Source organism: Podarcis gaigeae, assembly GCF_964106915.1.
Source record: "Podarcis gaigeae genome assembly, chromosome: 6".
Classification (NCBI taxonomy): Eukaryota; Metazoa; Chordata; class Lepidosauria; order Squamata; family Lacertidae; genus Podarcis; species Podarcis gaigeae.
Window position 1 is genome coordinate 47424424 of NC_139682.1, and position 26091 is coordinate 47450514.

The window sequence follows — 26091 nt, forward strand, 5'->3', positions numbered from 1 at the left end:
CTGCCAGTCAGTACTGAGCTAGAGGGACCCAAGGGTTTGACTCAGTTCAGTATGTTACATATGAAGCTTTCTTGTGCTATCATCTGAATCTGACAAGTGTTGTCATTTAATTTAATAGGTAATCTCAGATCTCCGTTCTTAGGTGTCTTCTTTGGTGTGTGCTTTAAACTGCTAGTGCATTTTGTTGGACAAGCTTAATTTTATATAATATTGACTGGATTTCCTTTCAATTATAAACAACTAAGACAGACAAATTTATTATGGGATAAGCATCTGTGGACATTTGCCTGAAGTATAATCTTCAATAGAAGGGGGGGGGGTGTGCATGCGCACATGGATTGCACCGACACCATAGACTTAAAATATATTTTAAGAATTCCCCCAGACAATACAGACAAGCTGTGGTTCATGTGCTTGAAATGCCTGAGGTGGCTGTGACCCTAAGCAGTGGAGGGATTTGTGTGTCAGACATATTATTTATGCATAAATATTTATATTGTTGTGTATGTTCCTTTGTGTGTTCTTGCATATTTATAAGAAGAAACAGACAAAATCAGTATCTCACTATCTCTGTCATTTACATATTGACAGTGAAACAGGAAGCAATTAGAAGCATTAGAAAACAGGCACCACAGTCATTACTTTATCAAAGAAAGCCAGTCTTTCCAAGAAATCTTGTAAGTTCATATAAATTTGCAAATCTTGTCTCGCCAGGTTTTCTGTCGCTGTATAATTTAGTTTATAAAAGTGATCCAATGGTAATAATTAACACCTCCTCAACAAAGTACTAAATTGTATTTAGAGCTAGGAGTGTGTACAATTTTGAGCTGAGAAAAAACCAGAGGAGACAGAGTTTAACAACCCTACCAACCTGGCCTCCTCGTCACTCTCCCTTCCAGCCCTGTCAGGAGAAAGAGACACACGACTGCATGTCAGATCTAGCGCAATCCTGATTGTTATAGTCCTGTAGGGGGTTGACTTTCGCAAGAGCTAATGATGAAATAGTGTCCAGCAGGAAGCCGTACGCCTGTTCAAGCCTGTTCAAGCCGTACGCCTGTTCAAGCCATCCCTAATCTCTTCTGCCCCTGCAGCTGATTCAGTGCCTGAAGCAGGGAGCTCTCTCTCGAACCACAGCCAGCACCCAGATGAATGTCCAGAGCTCCCGCTCCCATGCCATCTTCACCATCTACCTTTGCCAAATGCGCGTCTGCTCCCCTGTACACTTGGTAAGGACATGAGAAGGGGAGGACAGGGGTGGAGCAGTTGCAGAATCCGTTACACCTCAGGAAATGATTCTGGGATGTGTTCCAATTGCAGGTGAATGGAGACTCCAACAGTCTCCTGGAGGGATCCCAGCCTTCTAGTGAATATGAGACGCGAACAGCCAAATTCCACTTTGTTGACCTGGCTGGCTCAGAGAGGTTGAAGCGGACTGGTGCAACTGGCGAGAGAGCCAAGGAAGGGATCTCCATCAACTGTGGTTTGGTATGGCCTTTATCATACAAATGGGTCAGGATTGGATACGACAACAAGTGCCAGGTCCTGTAATATTTTGCCTGGCAAACCAAGTATTGTCCAGCACCTTTGTTACTGTTTTGGAGTTTGCACAAGCCATGGCTTGGTCTAGGCATATAAGAGCTCTTTGTTGTAGCATGCAGGCTTCATGGAATGGGATACACCAGGGGTAAGCAAGGTTTACCTCGCCTGGGCTGGTTCACTCCAGCAGAGATCCTTCCGTGGGTTGGAGCTCACGCCCCCGCGATTTCCAGCATCTGTGCCTGCGCAGATGCGATTTCTGGTGCTGCGGAAGTGAGTCCCTGCGCCACGTTGAGCTGGTTTAGCACAGTGTGCGGGGACTTGCTGAGCGGGCGACTCAGTTCAGGGGAGGCTCGTGGGCCAGTTAAACGACCCCCATGGGCCACCTGTGGTTGCCGACCCCTGGGATACACAATGAAATCTGTGTTGTTTCTGGTGGGCAAGGCTCTGTCCCTGAAGCCACTGCCATTTTAAGAGACAGGGAATTGTGGAAATGGAACTATAGTATAGTCTGAAAGTGACAGTGACATTTGCAAGCATTTATAATACAGGTATAATATAGGTGCTTGTATCTTTTTAAAAATGAGTTGAGATTCTCTAGGGTTGGATGGATGCTTCTGTGAAAGCCAAATTCTGTAGAGTAAGGTTCAGTTATGGTGATATAGCAACAAAGTTTATGGGGTTTATATGGTTCATCCCTGTAATGGAAAAGTCATGGTGTTTACCAGTATAAGTTTCAGCCCAGTAAGTGGGGTGGGGGGCTAATTTGTGACCTCAAAAAGGGAATAACTGCTTGAACCTGCATTGACTTTTCTATGAGGAATGTATGGTGCCAGAATAAAGGCACAAGGGGAAGTGTCCATCTCTTATTCGCCAACTTGTCCTTTTTCTTGATAGCTAGCACTGGGAAACGTCATCAGTGCCCTTGGGGACCAGAGCAAGAGAGCTTTGCATGTGCCCTACCGAGATTCCAAACTGACTCGGCTCCTCCAAGATTCCCTTGGTGGCAACAGGTAATGGAAAGAGGCACTAGAACAGCTGTTTGTAGCTTTTGCAGGCTTACTGGCATTGAGGGTTGCAGGTGAGGAGGCTGTCTGGATTGTGTGTTATAATTAATGCTGCCTGGCCATGGGAGCCCTTAATGAGAGGTCCCAAGGCAAGGCCACAGCAGATGTGCCAAGGAACGTATTTTTAAACACATCCCGGGCCTCATTTCTTCCTGGGTTCCAAATGTGATTATTGGCTTTTGCAGAATAGATGCTTACATAATATGCCTAAGCTGTTTTTGATCCAGAATTCTGGCAACTGTACCTCCTAACATGGGATCACTGTAATCTCTTCTTTCCCCCTCTTTTCTAGTCTGTTTCCTTTTACAGCTGCCCTTCTCTCCCCCCACCCCCAAATTTCCTTCATGTTCTTTGTTTGTCTTATCATGGCCTTTTGGATTTGGGAACTCCTGCTTTCTGTTTGGCAGACTATTTGGTAATTTGCACAAGGCAAAGGGGGGCAAGGTTGTTCAGAACTCTTGTCTGAACTCTGATTTACCATTCAGCAAATTGGAGCCCTCTGCAGCTGGTTGGTTTGAACTGCCAAACTGCCAGCATTGGAAATGGCTTGACCTCTGCACTGCTACTCTCCCTGGGAGGTAGCTGATGTGGCAGGGAGACTAGCAGCCCTCCTGTGCTTGACCTTATTTGTTCTCCCACCTTCGTAGCCAAACCATAATGATTGCCTGTGTGAGCCCTTCTGATCGGGATTTTATGGAGACCCTGAATACCCTTAAGTATGCCAACAGAGCTCGCAACATCAAGAACAAAGTGGTGGTGAACCAAGATAAGACGAGCCAGCAGATCAGCGCCCTGCGAGCTGAAATTGCTCGCCTTCAGATGGAGCTCATGGAGTACAAGGCGGTAAGGAGATCTCAGGAGCGTTTTGCACTGAGTGGCACAACTTCAGCAATTGAAGTCCCTTGTCCCTAGTGGTGTTTTCTCTCTCCCCCTCTCTTTAGGAATGTTTCACACCCAGTTAAATTCCCCTGGAGAAAATATCTCAATGCCATATTTGGCCTACTCCCTTTTTTTATTTGAAAAGTTCTAATTCTGCAGATGATTTGCTATAGATGAACAATGGCAGGTCTCTTTAAGCTTTAGTTTCTCCATCTTCAAAATAGGGATGTTAACAACCTACTTTGTAGAGAGCAAACCAGTATATAGTGCGCCGCTGAATTTGAGAGCCCAAAGTCCACCACTGCATGTTTTTGCCACAAGCTGTTGCTTGTGGTGCACTTTTATTGGTGGTCTTTTAATCTCTCTTTTTAAAAAGTTCATGTGATAGTTAGATTTTACTGTCTTTTAAAATGCAATACTCTACTTTAAGAAGCCCCAATGATCAAAGACTGGCATATAAACATAAATATAAATCTATTATGCAACTCTTTAAGAGCTGGTTCAAAAAAACATGACAGTCACTGAACTATTTCTGCAGGAAGGTGGATTATAAAATATTTGAAAAGTACCTCAACTTCAGAGCTTTCCTGTATGTGCAAGACTGCCATTACAGGCAGAAGGCTTGAGATGACTGAAGTATACTGTGATGATTATGCCCCTTAATTGGGATGCGCACAGGGCAAATGTCTTCCACCCCAGTCCATGTGCTCTCCAGCCCTTCCTATTGGTATTTTCATTCATTTCTGTCTCCAAAGGGTAAGCGTGTCATTGGAGAGGATGGCTCTGAAGGCTATAGTGACCTGTTCCAGGAGAATGCCATGCTGCAGAAGGAGAACACCACTTTGCGTATGCGTGTGAAGGCCATGCAAGAAGCTATTGATGCCATCAACGTCCGTGTCACACACTTAATGAGCCAAGAAGCCAACTTGATTCTTGCCAAGGCAGGTGAGGCTGAGAGGGGCAAATGGTTGGGGTCTCTAGACCATTTCATTAGACAGTATACAAATGGCACTATATATTCCTTAAAGTCACAAGAGAAAAATTGTGTTTACAGATTTCAGGGTTGGTTTTATGATGGACCAAACTGTGCATGATGTTAGCCATATGTTCAGTAAAGCATGCTTAGCCTGGCTGCTTTTGTTTTTGTAGCAATTGGGCTTCTCTGATTTTTTTGGGATCTTGCTTACTCTTGTCTATCTTTCTCCATTATTGTTTAGAATTTAATTTCTGTGTCTTTGCGTCATTGTTCTCCCAGGTGATGGCAACGAGGCTATTGGTGCTCTGATTCAAAACTACATCCGGGAAATAGAGGAGCTCAGGTAAGACGGAGTGGTCCTCTGGATTCCCCCACCCACTTTTATTCTTTTTGCAAGTGGCCATACCTTCTTGAAAGAGAAAAATACCTGACTTCTAAACTGGTGATTATTAAAGTCAATACTTTCACCCCTGTGGCTCCTTGCCCTTTGTGTACTGTAATCTTCAAATGATGAGCACTTTAGGATCAGAAACAACCCTTTGCGAATAATAAGAGAACCCATACAAGTGATGCTCACACAAAACCCCACACATACACTAAAGAGAAGAATAGAAGCATTGCCCACCCCACCCCACTCACCATCCCCTCTCCTCCTCTTTCCCCCTCTTTTCTTCCCAACCTAATACTGCATGCAACACTAATGTCTCACAACAAATGAAACTGATCTGTAGAAAACACAACTTGAAAAAAGAGACAATGCACGTATTTTTGTAAACTAAGAAATCGTTAATAATAATAAAAAAGAAACAACCCTTTGATATATGAGACTTGTGGTACTTATAAATTCACTTGTGCCCTCCCAAGGTATGGGCATTGTAAACAAAGGTGCCTAAAATAATCTCTTTGTCTGCAGTGGTGGCTTTCACAGTTGAGAGCAGCAGTTGCAGGTCCCACATGCACATAAACCTGCAGCAGTATGCCACAGATGCAGGAACAAACAGCTGAAGCTGCCACAAGTACACAAGCATGTAGCAGCATGAGCCCCCTGCTGGCCAAGCATGCGATAGGAGTGATACAGGGATGCAGATAGCCAAGCATGTAGCTGGGGGTAGAGAAGCAGATGCAAGTAATATGGTAGTGGAATATTCTGCTTCAAAATGTCAAAGAATCATATTAGTAGCATGACTTCCTTGATTTTCTGATGTCCCGACTAACAGAATTTAGGATATCAAAATATTCATTTGATAAGTACAAATGGCTCCAGTTGACAGTGTCACTCCATGATCTTCCCAGCACCTTGCACTTGGGCTTCTTTTTTTAATGGAGATGCCAAGAGTTGAATTTCAGGTCTTCTTCATTGCAAAGCATGTGTTCTACCACAGAGCAATGGCCCCTTCCCTTTATCCGAGATAACTGCTTTGTAGACATCATGAGGAAGGAGTGTGTGTCCCCCAGCACTCCATCTTCTTTCCCCCCTCACATCGAGAATTATCATAACTAGCAGGTTTCTCAGGTCCCCCCTCCCCCGAGTGTTTCCCCCCTCAGATTTTCTTTTCTGCTGCCAAGAGATTAAACATTATACTGCCTTTTGGGTCCTGCTCATTCCTGTTAATGAAACTGTGTGCTGTCAAGAGTTATGGTCTTTTTGAGTCCCTTACTCAATTGCATGTCAATGAGGGCATCAGATGGACTTGTATCCATATGATTCTGGGCTAGCAGATACTCTCCTCCCCACAGTTCCCATAGGAATATTTTTTTTTGTGTAATATATTTTTATTAAGATTTTTAAACATAAATGCAAATATAATGATCAATGTAACATATATCATAACATAGTTTCTTAACTTCTTTGGACTCCCTCACGTCTCCCGCTCCCACTTGCATCATTGTCAATTCTTGCCCGCAATTTATCATCTTATTTACATTATTGTGTCTCATTCATTTAGAATATAATCTAATAATTCTCCCAAAGGTTTATGATTTTTCCTCAATCACATTTATCATCCTAATTGCATCTAATTTAGTGGTGGCCAATTATTTATGATCTAGCCTCCATCTTAACATTCAACCAAATTACAATACTTTTTTAAATAAATCTTAAATTTCTTCCAATCTTCTTCCACAGTTCCCATAGGAATCTGTCTCTGTCTTCATGTCAAGACTTTAGTGTATAATGGACACTATGAGGTGACTGCTATCTCTTGTCTTCTTTGTAGGACAAAGCTCTTGGAGAGCGAAGCTATGAATGAATCACTGCGTCGCGGTCTATCACGAGTTTCCTCTAGGCTTCCTTATTCCCTGGGCTTATCTTCATCTCCTGGGTTGGGAGCTTCAAATAGCCCTGTCTCCTCTGTGCAAGCTGAGGCCTCAGAAGTCATCCAGTGGGCCAAGCAAGATATAGAACGGTTGAAAAAGGAGACTAAGCTGCGAAGGAAAAGGTAAAATGGGTTCCTCTGTCTTGCATCTGCTCAGGATCCTTCTACTCTAGTTAGGCTGCTGGGCCTTCAGAACTTTTTAGAAGTATCAAAATATATTTGTTTTCCATCATTCTCACTCTATGAGACTCTTGTAATGCAGCTCTCATGATCTACAATACAACACCCTTTTCTGTGTTGAGCTTTGATTTTCCCTTCTGTATTGCAAGGATGGTAAATACTTGCTGTCTTGCAGAAAGCTTTGTGAGAGTGACTGCAGACAAAGAGCTTAGCCAAAAAGCACAGAAGAGGCAAATGATTGTGTTTCCAATGGAAATGTCCCCTTTCCATTAGTTATGCAGATGAAATGTTTTGTTTTGATTTGCTGTAATTGGAGTGGTGTTTGTTTTCTTAGCTGCCCTGACGGCCTGTTTTTGTGACTCTGCAATCTGGAATAAAAATGAATGATTTAGAAACAGATGTTCATGTAAAACTGCCTTCTTTTCTGCAGCCCAGAGAAAGAAGGGTTTAAGAAGAGGTTGAGGATGCAGCAGGGAAATGAGGCGGATGAGACAGATGAGAATGAAGTGGAAGAGGTAAGAGATCCTGCCCTTCTCTTGCATACAACTTCTGTGTTCTTTTGAGCAATTATTAAGGGTGCCAAACTTACTGCTGGCCTTTGGTGGCATCAGGATGAGTCCTGTGGCAATCTTTCAGCATAATGAGAAACTGGCCGTAAAGGACATCTCAAGTGCTATTCCCTTCAGCCAGATTTAACATCTGCTTCAAACGTTTCCTGACCTCAGCAATTGCCATACTAATTCCTTAGGCTCCTGAGTCTCAATAAAATATCTCCTCTGAGAAATGCAAGCTTCTCTTTAATCCAACGCCCTTGGATAAATGGAGCAGAATAGGCTGACAAATAGGTGTGTTTTTTAAGTAGGTGAAATATGTCTTGCTTTTCTGTCTCAAAACATGAATGTCTCTGTGGGATGCCATTGGATTCTTAAAAGCCTGGGGCTGTGCACATTACAAAATGGAAACATTCTTTGATTTAAATAAAGTTAAATAAATTGGTTAAAACTGACACACTTGTTTATTTTTGGAGGAAATAACAGTGCACTGCTAAAGGCATAATTTTGACTGCACACAGTCATTACATTATTACTCCACTGATTCTTGTTTTGGGGGCAGGGGTTTGTTATATTGATATATTTAAGATGAACATTTGGGAATGCAGTAGGCCTGCTGTGTACACTGGGATTACATTCTAGGATCCTTGCTTTGAAGAGCAGAGTTGAAAGACAAAGGCTTGGAAGTTAATAGAATGAATGGCCAGGTAAAATGCAGCATGGTTTGATTGAGTTGTTGGTGATGTGTGTTAGATCTTCTTTGCCTTCACTTCCCAACATCCGGCTTGATTTCTGAATCCATGTCCAGGACAATGGTAAGCGCTGATCTTCTAGTGCTAATTCGTCAACTAGAAGAACAGAAGGTTGGATTCATGAAAGGAAGTATGAACTGTAAGAAGTAACATCCCCATGGTGCCTGTGTTCCTAAGCAGTGCAAAATGCATTGAATTAAGGATTGCCATAGGAACAAATTAGCGAACCAAGGAAAGCAGATTGCCATATGCAACCAAAAGTTGGGCAGGGTTGGAACTGCAATGCCTTGGAACAAGCTGCATCACCACTCCCCTTTTTCTCATCACTGTACCTTCCGTTTTCAGGAGGAACGGGATGAGAGTGGCTGTGAGGAAGAAGGTGGCCAGGAGGAGGAAGAGGAAGATGATTCGGGAAGTGAAGAAAGCCTGGTGGATTCTGACTCGGATGTTGAAGAAAAGGGTAAGCTACTGCAGCAAGTGTTGAAAGGCTGATGACTCTTAGTGCAGTCTCTGCAGGGATCTAGGTGAACACAACACACACAGTCTTCAGGATATATGGAGGGGATGGCCTTTAATTCATTTGGATTTGAAATGTTGAATCCACAGCCCCCATGCTTTCCACCTGGAACTACTGTTGTAATCCTTTTAATAGCACAAAAAACATGCCTGTACATATGCTAGCCTTTTTCTCTTAGCATTCAATTCCATAAAAGGGATACAACTTATTCTAGTCTTTAGTGGAGGTTGTAATGAGTTTAGATACCACTATCTTCAAGATGGTGAAGGATTTTTTGTTTTGTTTTTTGGTGTGTGTGTCTTATCTAGCAGCAAATTTCCAAGCTGATCTGGCTGACCTGACCTGTGAGATTGAGATCAAACAGAAGCTAATAGACGAGCTGGAGAACAGCCAGCGGCGCCTGCAAACTCTGAAGCACCAGTATGAGGAGAAGCTGATTCTACTGCAGAACAAGATCCGTGACACACAGCAAGAGAGGGACAGGGTCCTGCAAAACCTGAGTAAGAGCATGCCGCTGGGGTGAAATTGGATTTTGACAGTTCGAACAGCATCTGTTTGCTTATAATGAAAGATTTTGCATTTGGATTCTCAACTGAGGCTGTGATACAAGGGTGGAAAGATTGCTTAAGCAACATTTCTACCCATACACTTAAAGTGTAATCAGTGACATTGGCACTGAGTACAGTCTGTCTGTACTTAAAATCTGCATCAGAGATGTGGAAGCTGTGGCCCCCTGGATGCTGTTGGGACTCCAACTCCCATCAGCCCCAGGCACCATGGCCAATTGGTCATGGATGATGGGAGCTGTAGTCCATCACTCCTAATCTATATACTTCCTTTGTTCTTTTCCTCAGGTTCCATGGAATGCTACACAGAAGAGAAGGCGAACAAGATCAAAGCAGATTATGAGAAGCGTCTAAGGGAGATGAACAGGGACCTGCAAAAGTTGCAGGCAGCCCAGAAGGAGCATGCCCGCCTCCTCAAGAACCAGTCACGATATGAGCGAGAGTTGAAGAAGCTGAATGCAGAAGTGGCAGAGATGAAGAAAGCCAAGGTACCTTGCCTGGGAATTTGCAATTCTTCATTTGTTCAAGCAACAGGGCACCTTCTGGGTGTTTTGGATTCCCACCCTCAGCCCCCCCCCAGCTTGGGCACCCAACTGGGGAAAGTGGCCCTAGATAGTCACTGGGGCAAGCCAGCTTCTCAGTTATTATGCTTGGCATTGAGTCTGTTTGTGCCCTACAGGTGGCACTGATGAAACAAATGCGTGAGGAGCAGCAGCGGCGCAGATTGGCAGAGACGAAAAGGAACCGGGAGATTGCCCAGCTGAAGAAGGAGCAGAGGAGGCAGGAGGTGGGCAAGAGCACCGTTTGTGGCTGCTCAAGCTTTGAGAAGCCTCTTCCTAGTAGAGCTTACAAAAACCCATAGACTGCTTGTGGGCAGGAGAGGGGAAGGCGCTCAGTATAATAAGAGCAATCATGCAAAGCGAAGCTGTGATTTAATGCCTGCCTCACTTCAGCCGTCTTCACAAAAATAACTTGTGTGTCTACAAATACATAAGAAGAGGTCTCTTGGATCAGACCAGAGGACCATTTAGTGTGGCGTCCTGTGCCTACAGTGGCCAACCCAGTTGCCTATGGGAAGTCTACTAGCAGGACATGAGAGCAGCAGCATTCTCCCCTCTTGTGCTCCAAAGCAACTTGAGACCTCTTGTGGTTTAGGAGGAGTTGGCTTCTTTCCATACATTCCTTTTACACCAATACACATTTGTCTCCATTTAAGTCAAGACTGACATCACTCCCATTAAGATCCTCTGCCTGTGGGTTTTGTTAATAACTTTTATCATGCTGTGCCTGCAGTTTCAGATTCGAGCTCTAGAATCTCAGAAGCGGCAGCAGGAGATCGTACTTCGCAGGAAAACCCAAGAGGTGAGTGGTGACCTTCTTGCTCACAAGGAAGGCAAGTCTTTAGTTTCCTCTAAAAATACACTCGCTGTATTAAAAGCCTCTCACTGTCATCCAGAAAGGCTTGTGGATATTTTTGGTGGGTGTGCTTTTACCTGTCATAAGCACTCACTCAGACTGGAGACATGAATGAACCAGACAAGGAATATATCTCCCACTCCTCAGGAATTCTTTACATGGAACAGCGTACGATGGACAAACTATTTCTTTCTTTTCTTAAAAATAATTAAACCACCTTTCCAAAATACAAAGGCAAATGTAATATCTCACCAAGACAAAAAAAAAACACAGAAAAAAACCTGGCAAAGCTACAATTTCCCTCAAATTTCACAGAAAAGATAGGACACAGCAGGATGATCCAACAGAAAGAATTTGCATCCAAAATTCTTTTGAGCTATCGTGGGTTACACGATTTCTCTCTCTCCCTTTAGGATGCCCACTCTCTCTTTATCCAAAGCAACTGGGCATCATACCTGCTGCGTCACACATGGCTTAGTGTGTGATTGCCAACATGGTTCTTTGTTTTGTTACGTATTTGAGCTCATGTGTAGGTAACTTGTGGCATTTTTCTCATTCTGCCATGAATGCCCAACATTACTGGGAACATCTGTAAAAACAGCTGATACTGTGAGCAGACACTTTGCACTTAGGCATGAATAGAGACTAGGGTTGAGGCTGGAGACTGAGCAGCTAACGCTTTGAAGATATTTTCACATAGCAGCCCTGCTTAAGACTGTATCTGTTTGTTATCACCTCTATATTTTCCATTCTTCTGGACTGCTTTGTTGTGTTGTTGTCTAGGTCTCTGCTCTGCGCCGTCTGGCCAAACCTATGTCTGATCGGGTTGCTGGAAGAATGAATCAGAAGCAAACCATGCTGGACTCGGGTGTAGAGGTCTCCACCAGCACCACCTCCTCCGAGCCAGAATCTAGTTCTCGTTCTGTCTCCAGCATTGTGCGCCAATGGAATCGGAAAATCAACACCTTTCTGGGAGACCCTCCTTCTTCCACAAATGGGACTCGAACTGTCAGGTAAGACACTGGCCCAGTTAGCAGTTGTCTAAGTAAGTCAGACTGACCTAGGTGTCTAAAACCATCTGATATATATTCCTTTGAGGCCTGTCTTGACATCTAATCCACTGGCTTCTACTTGGCAGCATTCAGAGCAGCTCCCATTTCCATCCACCCAGTATGCTTGGGTAGGAATGACCCAGAATATTTAGCACGGGGATGAGGATCCTTCCAGATATTGCTGGACTCCAACTTTGCCATTTTGCTATGACTGATGCAAGGTGGAGCCCAGCAACATCTGGGAGCCTTTCCATCTCTGGTTTTGGATAATTCTAAGATCATGCTGTTCGTTTGACCAAACTGCGGGAGGTAGTGGAGGACAGAGGTGCCTGGCGTTCTCTGGTCCATGGGGTCACAAAGAGTCGGACACGACTAAATGACTAAACAACAACAACAACAAAGATCATGCTGTTCAGTTTTTCGTACATGACTTCCATCTGCAGGAAGAAGTTCGCAAAGAAAGGGGCAAACCAAACCTTTAGTAAGACAGCCCGCATGAAGTGGCAGTCTCTGGAGCGTCGTGTCTTTGACATTGTCATGCAGAGGATGACCATCATCAATCTGGAGTCGGATATGGAGCGACTCATCAAGGTGATGAAAAGTGGCTGTTTCTCAATGGAGCAGAAGGCGAAGGACCTGGGAAGAGAGCCAGAGAAGGGGCTGCACAACATTGGCAAAGAGGAAACATTCTGCCTTCTGTTCCCCATTTTCAGAAACGTGAGGAGCTGTCACTGATGCAGGAGATGCTTCTGGGGAAGAGGGAGAAGCTGCAAACAGAGAACCCTGAAGAGCAGAAGGGGCTGCAGGAGTTGAATGAGGAGATTGAGGTGCTGGCAGCCAACATTGATTACATCAATGACGGCATTTCTGACTGCCAGGCCACCATCATGCAGCTTGAAGAGACCAAGGTGCGTCTGATCTATCCATGATGCAAGCAGTTTAAGAGGGTGGAATGCTGTTGGACCTGGACCCTGAGGTCGGCTGGCTGAGCTCTTGTGTAGATAATCAGTTACAGTGGGTGGATCAGGAAGCACTATGTCTTCTGATCTTACCTTAATGAGTTAAAATCTTGTTTCATTTTCCCAGGCCTCTTTAGTTTTGAGTGAGCTGTTTCAGTGTGTTACTGCTTCCTTAAAAGGGGTGGGCTGGGGGAATGTAAGACACAGAGACTGGGAAGTTAACTTGTAGAATATGGAAAGTCCTGATTCTCTTCTATTTCCTCTGAGGAACTGCTATTTCTCTCCCCCCCCCCCCACTTCTTATTTGGTAAGTTCCTTTTCCACATAAATATATGCCCCCGAACACACAATAAACAGTTGCATAAAATAGCAGTCCAAACAAATGGTTTTGTATCAGTGGTACTAACATTATAACATTTTAAATTCTTAACAAAATAGTATCAATCCATTACTAAGAGTTCTGAGAATTTGGCAATCCTCAGCATCCTAAGTGAACTTGCTGGTCTGTAGACATCTCAAACAAAGGCTTCTGATTGGCCTATAACAGCTTCCACAGCCTGGTGCCCTCCAGGTGTTTTGGACTCCCGATGCCTTTCAGCCATGGCCAGCATGCCCAATGGTCAGGGGTGATGAGGGGAGTCATAGTTCAAAAATATCTGAAAGGCACCACATTTGGGGAAGGCCACACTGTGGTGCATACGATTTGGGTTCAGGGGCTGGAGCGAGTTGATAATATGAGACTAACTACTACTTTTATGCACAAATCTGCTGGATGGGTCTCTTGCAAAGCCACGTAGCCTGTGGAGCTAAATCTTTAGCAAAGGAACCAGTCCCAACTGCTGGCATGGGTAGCAAACTGCAACTGCCATTTCCCAGGCTTTCTCATTCTGTTGTTTTCCTCCTGTGGGTCTCTAGGAAGAACTGGATTCCACAGACACCTCTGTGGTGATCAGCTCCTGCTCCTTGGCTGAGGCACGGCTTTTGCTGGACAATTTCCTCAAGGCATCCATAGACAAGGTAAGTTATTATTATTTTAAAGCACCTTTCTCTCTCATGTGGACCAGAGATCTGATAGCCGCATCTTGCTTTGCAACTATTCAGTAGCAAGTTGGTCTGTTCAAAGACCCCAAGTAGACCAATCAGTGCTGATGGACAAGGTTAATGAACTTCTTCAAATAGTTTTGCTTTAGAATGGAGTGAGGGAGACAGGTGTGTTTCACTAGGGAGGGCATTCCACAAGTGGGAAAGGTGCCGCTGAGCTTGTGCCTAATCCTCCAATCTTTGCAAAACAGAGCCTGCAGGTAGCCCAGAAGGAAGCCCAGATCCGCCTGCTGGAAGGCCGCTTGAGACAAACAGATGTGACTGGCTCCTCTCAGAACCACCACATCCTGGATGCCTTGCGGGAAAAGGCAGAATCCCACCCTGAGCTACAGGCGCTCATCCACAACGTGCAGCAAGGTGGGAGTTTGGAGTAGCTTTTGCTTCTTTGAAATAGAATCGTGTTCGCTTAGAAATCCTTTTTTGCGCTTACCCTCATTCATGGCCTGGCTCAGAGGGAATCAGGGGTATGTTTTGGTCCAACACCAGAGCTAAGTACCCATGTGCTAGTGGATGCGCTCTACCTGGTTTTTGTTTTATCCTTTTGCACAGAGAATGGCTATGCCAGCACAGATGAAGAAGTTTCTGAATTCAGCATGGCGTCAGAGGGGAGGTGAGTTGTGGACCCAGTGAGACCGCAGGGCACAGGTTGAGTGTTTTCCACCTGTTTTCCCTCTAGGCTGTGGTGGGCTTTAAAAGGTGGGCAGGGTGTAAATTCCACGTGTTGACCAATGTAGCCACCCTCCAAAGTCAGCTTTGAGTATGAAAGAAACCCCTACATGGTTCTTTTCTGTAAAATTCCAGAATTAAGCTAGAAAACCTGTGGTGCAAGAATGAAGTGGGCTCCTGAGTTAAGGACTGAAGCTCTGCTGGGATGGAGAGTCTCTTAGTTAGTTTGCACCTCTGTAGTTCTTACTGAAAATATGTGTGCACAAAACTCTCCCTGTGTCCCTGCAGCTTTTCCCAGTCTTTCTCCATGAAGGGCTCTGCCAGCCAGGATGACTTCAAGTGCAGGGTAAGTTTGAAAGTTTGAGTCTGGCAAACACTTCCAATTCTTCTTGTTGTTGTTATACATTTTCATTATGGAAATTCCCTGGGAAGATGCTTAGCAGATCCATCCAGAACTAACAAAAGCTTCAAATAGCCAGGGAGGAGTTCAAGATTTTCACCAACCTAAACAATGGTCAGTGACAGGAAAATGTTGACAACGTTGTAGGATATCCTGGTCATTTTTGTACAGAAATGCTTTTTCTTGTTGAAGGTGCCCCATGTGGTCAGATTTATGTTTGGCTCTATTTGTTTATATATGTTTGTTTTTAAAGCGGAACATGGCACTTTGACCTTGCCACGTTCTTATTCTGTAGCTTTCCGAATAGTGGGGAGCCCCCGGCGGATATATGCACCATTTTTTCATCTTCCCTACATTTCACTGAGGCCAAGTTATGGTATTTTTACTGCATTTTGGCAGCTAGCCGTGGTGCTGTACATCCAGATGGTGATTCTTAAGCTTTGGCCCTCCTCCAGTGAATCGGCAATGAAATTAAAACAAAGCCCTGGACTGATGTGTGTTATGTCTCTGTCTGTCCTAGCCATGGCTCTGTTGAATAAGCCTTTTATCCAGAGAAAACAATTGGCCCCAGACTGGCCTACTTGAATTCTAGTGGGATAGAGGGGGTGGGGGGCACAGGAACTTCATTAGGTCTCTTCTGAATGACCAGCAATTGCTGCTCAGTGGTAGGTGGTGTGTTCTGTTGTTGTCCATGTTAAGTTCAGAACGAAGTGGGAAGGTCTTGGAAAGCTGCTTGGGATATTTGCAGGGGTTTCTGAGACAGAGGTGACCAAGAAATGCTAGCCTTCCCAGGCTGAATTTGAGCACCAGCTACAGTGGCAACTGTGGGATAGCTCCTGTGTTGCCCTGCCATCTGCTGCTCCTTAGTTTGCTTTGTGTTTTCTGGGGCTTTGTTTTAGGGGGAGCCCAAGCTGTCTGGCCAGATGAAAGCTGTGTCTGCAGAGTGTCTAGGGCCCACATTGGACATCTCCACCAAGAACATCACCAAGTCGTTGGCATCCCTCATGGAGATCAAAGAGGATGGGATTGGCTTCTCCATCCGTGATCCTTACTACAAGGAGAAGGTCTCCCGCACCATCAGCCTGCCCATCCGAGGGAGTACATTGTAAGCCATGGTAGCCTACTTGGTGATCTGTGTATGGATCGTGTTGGGGAAACTGTGGTGTAGGTGACTGCTGGCTTTGGACGGTTGGATTTCTTCCATGATTTCTGCCCTACTTGTGGGTGAAGTGTTGGTATACAAAGGGAGAGCAACCAAGAAAGTCACTCATTGTTCTGGGGTCAGAGTCAGTTTCCCTCTTCGCTGGCACAGTCTTCCATGGGGAGTAGCTGTGACACAGGCGACATCGGATCCCTCGTTCTTGTGAAACTGTTCCCCAAGTCTTCTCCCCAGACCTATAAACTGGCAGCTTCAAGTACTCCTGTTCACTATAGTGAACAGCAAGAAAGACTTGAAAGGCAGGGACACCCCCTCTTTCCCCCAGATGCTGCTACTGTGCGTGGACAAACCTAGGTGGTGTGAACTGCATAGCCTTTATAGCCCATCACCAGCCAGGCAGGAACCAGGGCAGGCAGCTCCTGTGGACACCAAGAGTGCTGAAAATTGAAATAGTTCCCCCAGTCCCCAGAATGAGGGCCACTTAAGACCTTATGGAAACTCACTTGGTACAGCCCTCCAAAGAAGTGTACCATCTTGTAATGTATGTAGAGAAACGTGTCCCAGAATGTGGTTCCACATCAAAATCTCTGTGTGTGCACACAGCTGGCATGTGCAGTAAGAATGTTTTTATCCTAGCCTCCCTGTTGTGTCGCTTGGCACCTGCAAGGAGATTCTGATGTGGAGGAGCTTTCAAGGAAGGAATTCCCTGCATGTGTTGCAGGACTGATCTGTGTGTCCTGGAGAATATTAGAATCTGCTCTGAGAACCAGCTGGTCAAGGCTTTGCTCTTCCCAGTCTCCTTCAAAGCTGAGGGAGCCCAACTTTGGATAGGGTATTTACTAACCATAGCTGCCTCTTGTCTAGCCCTAGACAGTCCCGTGGTGCAGACACATCACCCCTCACCAGGAGGAAGTCATATGACCGGGGCCAGCCTATCAGGTGAGTGTGTGTGAGTGAGTGCAATTGGCAGCAGTTCTTACACTTTGCTCATAATGCAGAAAATGAATTGTTGTGCAATGCAGGATCTAACAGTGCTGCAAGATTATAGTTCTATAATTAGTGGAACCCACTGCTTCTCTCTTTCTTGCCTAGGAACCCAGATGTTGGATTCACTCCTCCTTCATCCCCTCCCAGCAGGCCACGCAACGACCGGAATGTTTTCTCCCGCCTCACCAGCAACCAGAGTCAGGGCTCAGCACTAGACAAGTAAGGCCGCCTGCGGAACTTGGGGAAACTTGTATCCCCATAGAAGGTGACAACAGAATGGATAATCTGGCAATGCCAGGCATATCTTCCCCTTATGTCCCATTCTACCCAGCACCAAGAATGGCATGTTTTTCTTTGACTTCCAGGTTTGGGCCCTATTTGCACTGGAATTAGCACCATGCCTCTGTCACCTAGACACTTAGGTGCAATTACTGTGAAACCTGCCAAATCATTCAGGGAGCCTCTTATGTGCTGTTGTAGAGGCATGTGAATCAAAGTCCTTGGTCTTTGCGGCCAAGTACCTGAGTCGGTGCTTTAAGCTCAGAAGCACCCTATCTCCCCATATGTCATGGGTAGCAGTTCTGAATCTCTTTCCAATCCTGTCTGCAGCCTATAGGGGCCATCTGCTCTGGTGCCCCTTTATTAACAGGTCATCTCTGTTTTAGTGTGGGGGAGGAATTGGTATGCTTTTTCCAGCACAGGTGTAAGTTTAGCCTTCCAGATATTTCTTCATATTGGAAAGATATTGGAAAACAAGGTCATATGAGTCCTGCTTTCTAAATACCAGCATGTCAGCTTTGGGTCATCCCCCCCCCCTTTCTGGAGTGTGTTCCACAAGCCTCCTGAACGGCAGCTGGTGGCAGCATTGACAGAGCTTCAGTTAACACAATGGGATTCCTCTAACATGGGCTTCCTTGATCTTCAAGGATGCAGGGATGATGCTGAATTTTCAAAACACAGAACAGCAGCCCAATAAATAAAGGAACCTCTTGGGGCTAAGCTGGCAGTAGAGTGACCTCTGTGACCATTGGGTCCATATTCCCATTTGGAGGTGGCATGGAAGTCACTGCCAACGTTCTCAGAAGCTGGCCCACGCATAGCTATGTAGGAGCCTTGGGCAGGCATTCCCAGATGTGTACACATTCCCTTCTTTTGCAGAAGAACCACACATGCACAATAACTCAGCATCTTGAGAATCTCCACTTCCTTTTTGTTTTTAATCCAAGCTCCAAGCCTTATGGCTGCGATGACAGGCTTGCAAGTGTGTGGTGAAGCACCTAGTTAAAAACTCATGATGGTTTCTGCTACGTACCCTCCCCCACCCCGTTCCTGATCCCTTCTGTCTGTGGTCTGCTCTCCTATGTCTGCCCGCCCTGCTAGCTTGGATGCAATAACAACCCTTCCTTTTCTGACTATGCTGCTGCTTTTCCTTCTCCTGGTTTTAATTACCCATAATCCTGCTAATTTTCTGTCCCTAGGTCTGATGACAGTGACTCCTCTGTCTCGGAGGTGCTGAGGTATAAAACTTACTATTTATTATATAACTCTTCTTGCTTTCCTCTTTTCTCATTCTTTTCCCCTCCCTGCATTTGAAACCTGCTTGTAACTGAACCCGGTGTGATGTTTCTTTCCTTGTGCTGCTTCTCCTTGCTGGTAGATTTGCCTTCCCAGCTGATTAGAGTGCTCCATTGGGACCCCTTCCTATGTTAACTGAAACAGTTGGGTTCAGCCCACTCAGCATGCTTCACTAGGACACATCATGCGGTTAATCCACCAACACGCACGTGTATCTGAAAATCTCAAGTCTCTTCCCCCCGGCACTTAATAGATGCCATCCTGTGACATGTTTTTGTTTGGAATGGACCAAGCATACGCCTGCAGGTAGTGCATGTCTGTAACTAGGAGTTAGGAGCTAACCATTTGCATGTGTCGTAATTGCGCCATGATTTCACGAATGTGGCTTTTGAGTAGTTTCTAGGCCTCGTGGTGGAGAGAATATTGGAAAACGTCCAGGCAGCTCCCCTTCAGGCTCAGAGTCTTGGAGTCATTTGAGTTGAGAATATTTCCGTGCCCTTCAGGCACAGCTCCCTGCCTCCCCCACACTTCCCATTTGCTTCCAGTTCTTCGCAGTCCTGTTCCCATGAAGCCTATGGGAGCACCCCATGCCTTTTCCATCTGCTACTACAGCCCAGAAGTCCAGCCCCTGTTTTCTTTTTATCCAGGGCAAGTTATTTTTGCCATGGTTGCTAAAATGGATGGATGGTAGTTTTACAATTTGTATAATGGGGTCCAGCCTCATACTGTGAATACTTGGGAGGTCCTGAAAGCTGATTCTGGTCACTGGATTTCGTGTTAAAGCGATACTCCAGCAAGCGGCAATGCCTTTCCCTTATTTCTGGGTGTAAAATAAACTTTCAAGACATTAGCCAACCCCACTGAAGATGGAGGGGTGCACATGTGTAAGGGAAATGTAATCTGTTATGTTTATTTCTGTCCTAATAATCAAGAGTGTGTCCTTTTTGAAAATAGGAATAAACTACTGGACCAAGTTTAAGATTTTGGTATTGACTCATAAATCCATGAACAACCTGGGACTAGAATACCCGAGGAATGACCTTTTCTCCCTGTTGACCTACCACCAGCCTTTGCCAACCTAGTGTCCTCCTGGTCTTTAGGGCTACCACTCCCTTCAGCCCCAGCAAAGGCTAACCTGCATAATCAGTAAAATTGTCTAATGAGGCCTTCATGGTTGTGCTACAACCTTTTGAAGTACAGGTAGTGGCCATTAGAACAGGAGGACCTTTTCTGCAGTGGCACCCTTGTTATAGAACCACGTTCCCTCCGAGTTTAGGTGAGTGCCCTATCGATGCTGATCAGGCATCTTTTAAAAACTCACTTGTACTCCCAAGCTGGACCTTGGTCTCAGTATATTATCACTTTAATTCTGCCCTACTTTTTCACTGCATTACATTTCTATATTTTATATGTATTTTAACAGTATTGTACATTACCACTTCTCAACTTTGGTCTAGGAGAAAAGTTTTGTGTGACATGTTCAAGCCTCTAACTCACTCTTATGTGATTTATTTTTTGGGGAAGGGGCTCCATTCCTTTTTTAAACTTTATGTGTCTTGGTGATCCCATGTATTCAAATAAGAAACTGCTGCCAACTTTCAGAGCTGTTACAAAGCTTGTTGCCCGGGAAGGTTTGAAGTGTCTCCATGTTGACCACAAGGTGGTGCACCGATTTCCTGCCCGACTCAGATGGAGACAGTTTAGAGAAGAGGAGTTTGAGTTGTCAAAGTTACAAAGTTTATAGGTCTAGAATAACATGACATGCTGCTAGGTGGGACCAAGTGGATTATTAAAATAATTGCAATCATTTGGACCCATGTGTTCATTTCAGAGCAAAAAATTAAGGAGATTTTCGTTACTTACAAAGGGTCAAAGCCTCTCTTGGCATGTGGTAACAAAACTATAGTAGTTTTGTTGCACCTTGATCTTGCACAAAGAGAGTTGGAGGCTGAAATTTGAAATAATCTTTCAGAAACAAAGCAGCCAATGCAGTAACTTGGAGCTGTTGATGAGGAAGGGGCTGTCACTCTATGGATGCTTTGCATGCATCAGGTTCCATGTTCAATGATATCTCCAGGTGAGGCTGGCAAATATTCCTGCCTGAAACCCTGGAGAACCACTTTCAGTCAATGTTCTGAGCTGGATGGATTAATAGCATAAAATAGCTTCCTGTGTTCCCATTCAAAGCTGCAGGTAAATACACACGTTCTGACGCTCAGGGTTGTGCATTGCAGTTTTCAATTCCATTAAGAACTATGAATACACAAAACATTAGTTGGCTTTAATATAGCAACAACTAATAGTTTATTTACACCCCGCCTACCTCGGGCAGCTTCCAACATAATATAAAAAACACAATGAAACATCAGGCATCAAAAACTTCCTGATACAGGGCGGCCTTCAGATGTCTTCTAAAAGACAAATCACTCTTTATTTCCTTGACATCTGATGGAAGGGCATTCCACAGGGCAGGTGCAACTGCCAAGAAGGCCCTCTGCCTTGTTCCCTATAGCTTCACTTCTCACAGTGAGGGAACCAGCAGAAGACCCTTGGAGGAGGACCTCAGTGTCCAGGCTGGAGGTGGAGATGCTCCTTCAGATATACAGGGCCGGTGCTGTTTAAGGCTTTAAAGGTCAGCACCAGCACTTTGATTTGTGCTCAGAAAGAGGCCTAAGCATGTGTTCTGTAGCCCTACTCTTACCGATATTGCCTCTTGGGCAATATCATGAAGAGCATTTGAGTGGATCAGCTTTCAGCATAATACTGACACCAGTATATAACCAATGATGGAGCATCTCACCCTTCCTGTAACTTGAAGATGTTTGTGCCCAGAACTTTGTGACATACTCTTCAGCTTGATTCTGCATGTGCTTGCCTGCCTGTCGCTCCCCCACCTTTCCCCCCCCTCTTTTAAGCTTAATGTGGGTCTGGTCCTTCTGGCACGCCAGTGTCTCCTGAGCAGTGTGATTCCCAGGTGCATGATCGGTTACTCTAAGAATGCCTGATCGCTGCAGCTGCAGGAACAGTCTCTCAAAGCATTTCTCTTTTTCTCCCATGCAAGGGGCATTATCAACCCTGTGGGAGGGTCCAGGAGTGCCCGGACAGCTCCGCTGCAGTGTATCTCTGTGGCAGAAGGACACACCAAGCCTGTCCTGTGCCTGGATGCTACAGATGAATTGTTGTTCTCTGGATCCAAAGGTGTGTGTTTGAGAGAGGGAGTAGGAGCTGCTTTTGGTGGTATGAATGAACACTGAGCCAGAAGTTCTGATTGGAGCTTTTCTAGCAATGTTCAGAAATGGTGAAAAATTTAGCATTTTCAGGGATGGTGGAAGAAAAAGTATACTATTGCCTTCCCCACCCTTTCACCCTAGTTTTGCTGCTGAAGCAAGTTGCCCAGCAACCTTCCCCCCTGCCCCAGTACCTCTGTTTGAAGGACTCTGTGTCATGATGGAGCTTCATCACCCCAGGGACATGGTTGATGGAATTAAGCTGCCCCCATGGCTGCAGTTGGGACAGCCATTCTCCCCACCCCTGCGAGCAGTGACGTTAAAGTGCTTCACATGTGGAGTAGCCGTTGCATGGAGACAGTTTTGAGCAGGCTCAGTCTGTATGGTATATCATGTGACAAGTGCCCTCTAGATATTTTGCACTCCCACTATTTTCCTTGGCAAGTCAAGCATACATGTGCCTGCTCACAAACATGGGCATAGCAAGTGTCATGTCTCTTTCGGATAAGTGCAGTGGGTGGCAAAAAGGTTAAGGATGTCTATAAAGACAATGGTTGTCTCCAGGGGAAAAAAAAGAAATTTCTGCAACTGCTGAACCTTTCAAATTTGAATTAAAACCGGCTGCTTTCCATCTTATCTGCTGTATGTCCACATTTTAAAATATTAGTCACATCTTAGAATCACTGAAGAAATATGTTGCTTAGGAGAGAGTGGTGGTTTCTGCTCTCAGATGGGAAACTAGGGCACTGCTGGCACAACTGAAGCTCTCTCTTCTTTCCAAAGATCGGAGTTGCAAAATGTGGAACTTGGTGACTGGCCAGGAAATTGCCTCCTTGAAAGGCCACCCTAACAATGTGGTTTCCATAAAGTACAGTAACCACTCTGGCCTGGTGTTCACAGTCTCTACCTCTTACATCAAAGTGTGGGACATCCGGGATTCTGCAAAGTGTATTCGTACTCTCACGTAAGTACTTGGCAGCTTTCTGTTTTGCTGCTTTTGAGCTTTTCGAAGCTTCATTTGTGGCCTTGTAAGGTTTAACAAAGTGGGGTTTAAGAGCATAAGCCATTGCTATCCATGGTCACACAACATGGTGCCAAATCATCCATTGCACCATAAGGCAGGGGAAAGTGAACTGTGAGATCCCACAAGCTGCTTTTGATTGCTGATGTTTGGATAGCATTGTATCTGCAGGTGCTCTTCACCTGCTTGCTGGTCTACTATATCCTGTTTTGCAGTGGAACGCAATGCTCCACAGGGCACAGCTCCTTGGCCTTGACATCTGACACAGGGCCATCTCTCTACCCACCAAACTTGCTTCCTCCAACATCTACAGGCCAAATTATGCATGTCATTTGTCACATGCTTAGTCCTATTGTGCAATGTGCAAGGATGAACATAGCAAAGTCACATCAGGACAGTCCCAGTCAAGGAGCTCCTGCACTGACTATTCTTAAGAATAAAAAATGGCACACCAGGTCTAATCCTGTGACAAACCCTCAGCAGGCTCTCCTTTCAATCTGCTAGAACTGTACCTTTGAGGAATAATTCCTTCCAGGTGATCTGTGGGTTTGAAAACATATTGCTGCTCCTGGCCCTCATGGAGTTGAACCTTTATTTTGGAGCTGCTTTTGTCTGAGTAGCCTCCTCCGAAAGGCAAAGGCAAATCTGCAGTCTCTTTCTTGCCCTGCAACTGAACTCCATTCCTGCTTCTGTGAGACTCCCCTTCATATCTCTTTCCCTCTTTCCCTCTATTAGTTCTTCAGGCCAGGTGATTGCCGGGGATGCCTGTGCTGGCACCTCCACCCGCACCATCACCAGTGTGCAAGGAGAGCACCAGATCAACCAGATTGCACTTAACCCCACAGGCACCATGCTCTATGCAGCCACTGGCAATTCTGTCCGCATCTGGGAGCTAAACAGGTGAGAGGGGGTGAACTGCCTACAATTCCAAACTGTTTGGAAATCTACAAAAATGCCCAGAAAAGAATGGCAAGAGACTGTTGCCATGACCCAAACTCCTTACTCACACTGAAGAACTTGAAACTCAACCCCTTTATGAATACATTTAATATTTGGGCATTACTTGGGGAACAATTAGCCTTGGGGAGGGGGTATTCCTGCTGTTAATTTCTCAACATTACCCTTTCTGCTTTTATCACTAGGTTGCAGCCCATTGGGAAGCTGACAGGCCATATTGGGCCAGTGATGTGTCTCACGGTGAACAGGACTGCAAGCAACCATGACCTAGTCATCACGGGATCTAAAGATCACTATGTCAAGGTATTGGACATAATAATTACGTTTTGCTGAGTTCACTGTTGGCAGCATCCTTAGTCCCCCCCCCCCTTTGGCAGCCCAACTGTCTGTGTCTCCTGTCTTTAGAGAACCCTACAAAATACTCAAGGCCAAACCCTTTCCCCCCCTAATACACACTGCAATTTCCAGACATTTTGTTCCACATAACCAAACATACTTAGGGAAGAATTCAGAGTAGCGCTATGTCAGTTGTTCCATCAGTGCAAGGATTTCAGCTTGCTAGAGGAAATGAGTCCTCCTCTCCTTCCACCATATGCCATTCTGGGGGCTGTTCTCCCCAATCAAGTCAATTGGGTGGGGTACATGGGCAGAGAAGGGGGTGAAAAGCCCTGTTTCACCAGTAGAAGTCATTACACAGCCTTCCATTAGCAAGACTCATTGGCTGAATCCATTCCATTATTTTTAAGAGTTACTCTGGAGCAGGGAAAGCTATAACTATCTAGCACAATGCCTACTTTTCTGAAAGCGTGGGACACTGAGCCCAGGGTTAACTGCAGGTTGAACCTGGGCTGTGGATTCTTATTTTGCCACTTCTCATTTTGCAGATGTTTGAGATTGCTGAAGGCGTTGTTGGGAACATTGGCCCCACTCACAACTTTGAACCCCCACATTATGATGGCATTGAGTGCCTAGCTATTCAGGGAGATGTTCTCTTCAGTGGTTCCAGGGACAACGGAATCAAGAAATGGGACCTGGACCAGCAGGAGCTCATCCAGGTATGAAGGATGCTGGGTTTTCAAAGACAGAGGCAGTATACCATTTGTGTGGTGTGAATTATGCTGAGGGTGTCAATATACAGTTGGTGCATAAATTCCTCCTGTAGTGCAGGGGTAAGAAGGCCCCATGCTGACATCCCTGGAGGGGGCAGACCATGAGGCCAGTGGAAATTTGAGATGCTGAAATTCAGATAGTGCATGTACCCCATACACATTAAATTTATTTGCAGCAAGTATGGCCTCTGCATATGTGTACCAGCCATGATTGTATTGAGCTCAGTAAGCCTCTTTGAAAAAGCAGGGTGGTTATGCTAGAACAGGCATAGGCAAACTTTGGCCCCCCAGATGTTTGGGACTACAATTCCCATCATCCCTAGCTAACAGGACCAGTGGTCAGGGATGATGGGAATTGTAGTCCCAAACATCTGGAGGGCCAGAGTTTGCCTATACCTGTTCTAGAGAGAGGGTGAGCAAGGACCAAATCTTTTGGAGCACTGACTTGCTGGCAGTATCTAATAGAACCAGGTGCCCTCCAGATGTTTAGGGCTACCAGATTAGGGAAAGCAGTCGTAAAAGAATCCTACTATCTTCCTTTAATAAGTTAATATTTCCATTGTATATTTTCCCAGCAGTCAAACAACATTGGCCCTCAAAGTCTTGTTGGGGGCCTTATCTATTGCCTATATGTTGTATTATTTATTATTCTAGCTATTTAGTGGTCCTTGACTTGGTTATCTAGTATACTACTGTTAACAAGCACAATTAGTCCCAAGGCCAAGTGTGCCAAGTTTGGGGAGCTTGGGGCAACTCCCATAATCCCTAGTCATTGGGCATGCTGACTGGTGCCAGTGGGAGTTGGGGGTCAAAAAACATCAAGCAAGCCACAGATATTCCACTGCTGATCTATGCCCTTCGGTGCACTATTTTAGAGTTAAATGGATAAAACTGCTTATAGAGGACAAGTACCTCTGATGTTATCCTAATCTTCCAAGCCTCTGTGTGGGTCCTATAATGGGTGACCATTGGCAAGAGCTGTGGGAAGGCCAAGCCAACAGCCATTATGAGTGTAATCCAGTAACTTCTGTCTTTGCCAAATGTGTCACATAAGAACTAAAGGAAGGAAGTTGTCTTGGCTTAGTTAAGGATTGGAATCCCTGTTGAAAGGGTCGGCCCTGCT

The 26091-nt window shown here is 45.2% G+C and overlaps 1 protein-coding gene across 6 annotated transcripts in view; it reads left to right on the forward strand.

The window, feature by feature from the left end:
• KIF21B (kinesin family member 21B) overlaps positions 1-26091 on the forward strand; it is a 64165-nt gene that overhangs the window by 32000 nt on the left and 6074 nt on the right. For 2 of the 6 annotated variants that reach the window (XR_014565794.1, XM_083745168.1), the window contains exons 5-33: positions 1092-1226; positions 1318-1485; positions 2434-2549; positions 3251-3446; positions 4238-4427; positions 4738-4801; positions 6675-6896; positions 7384-7468; positions 8602-8716; positions 9082-9273; positions 9628-9827; positions 10019-10126; positions 10633-10701; positions 11539-11768; positions 12251-12398; positions 12521-12715; positions 13682-13783; positions 14059-14224; positions 14417-14477; positions 14822-14879; positions 15833-16038; positions 16957-17031; positions 17185-17298; positions 18558-18596; positions 21716-21852; positions 22665-22845; positions 23638-23802; positions 24045-24162; positions 24744-24914. Coding sequence is in view for 3 of the 6 variants with exons in the window: in XM_083745168.1 (XP_083601294.1) it covers positions 1092-1226; positions 1318-1485; positions 2434-2549; positions 3251-3446; positions 4238-4427; positions 4738-4801; positions 6675-6896; positions 7384-7468; positions 8602-8716; positions 9082-9273; positions 9628-9827; positions 10019-10126; positions 10633-10701; positions 11539-11768; positions 12251-12398; positions 12521-12715; positions 13682-13783; positions 14059-14224; positions 14417-14477; positions 14822-14879; positions 15833-16038; positions 16957-17031; positions 17185-17298; positions 18558-18596; positions 21716-21852; positions 22665-22845; positions 23638-23802; positions 24045-24162; positions 24744-24914 (4026 nt within the window). In the remaining 3 variants the exon portion in view is untranslated. The remainder of the gene's footprint in view (positions 1-1091; positions 1227-1317; positions 1486-2433; positions 2550-3250; positions 3447-4237; positions 4428-4737; positions 4802-6674; positions 6897-7383; positions 7469-8601; positions 8717-9081; positions 9274-9627; positions 9828-10018; positions 10127-10632; positions 10702-11538; positions 11769-12250; positions 12399-12520; positions 12716-13681; positions 13784-14058; positions 14225-14416; positions 14478-14821; positions 14880-15832; positions 16039-16956; positions 17032-17184; positions 17299-18557; positions 18597-21715; positions 21853-22664; positions 22846-23637; positions 23803-24044; positions 24163-24743; positions 24915-26091) is intronic. The other 4 variants (XR_014565795.1, XM_083745169.1, XR_014565796.1 and 1 more) reach the window with 3 other exon arrangements.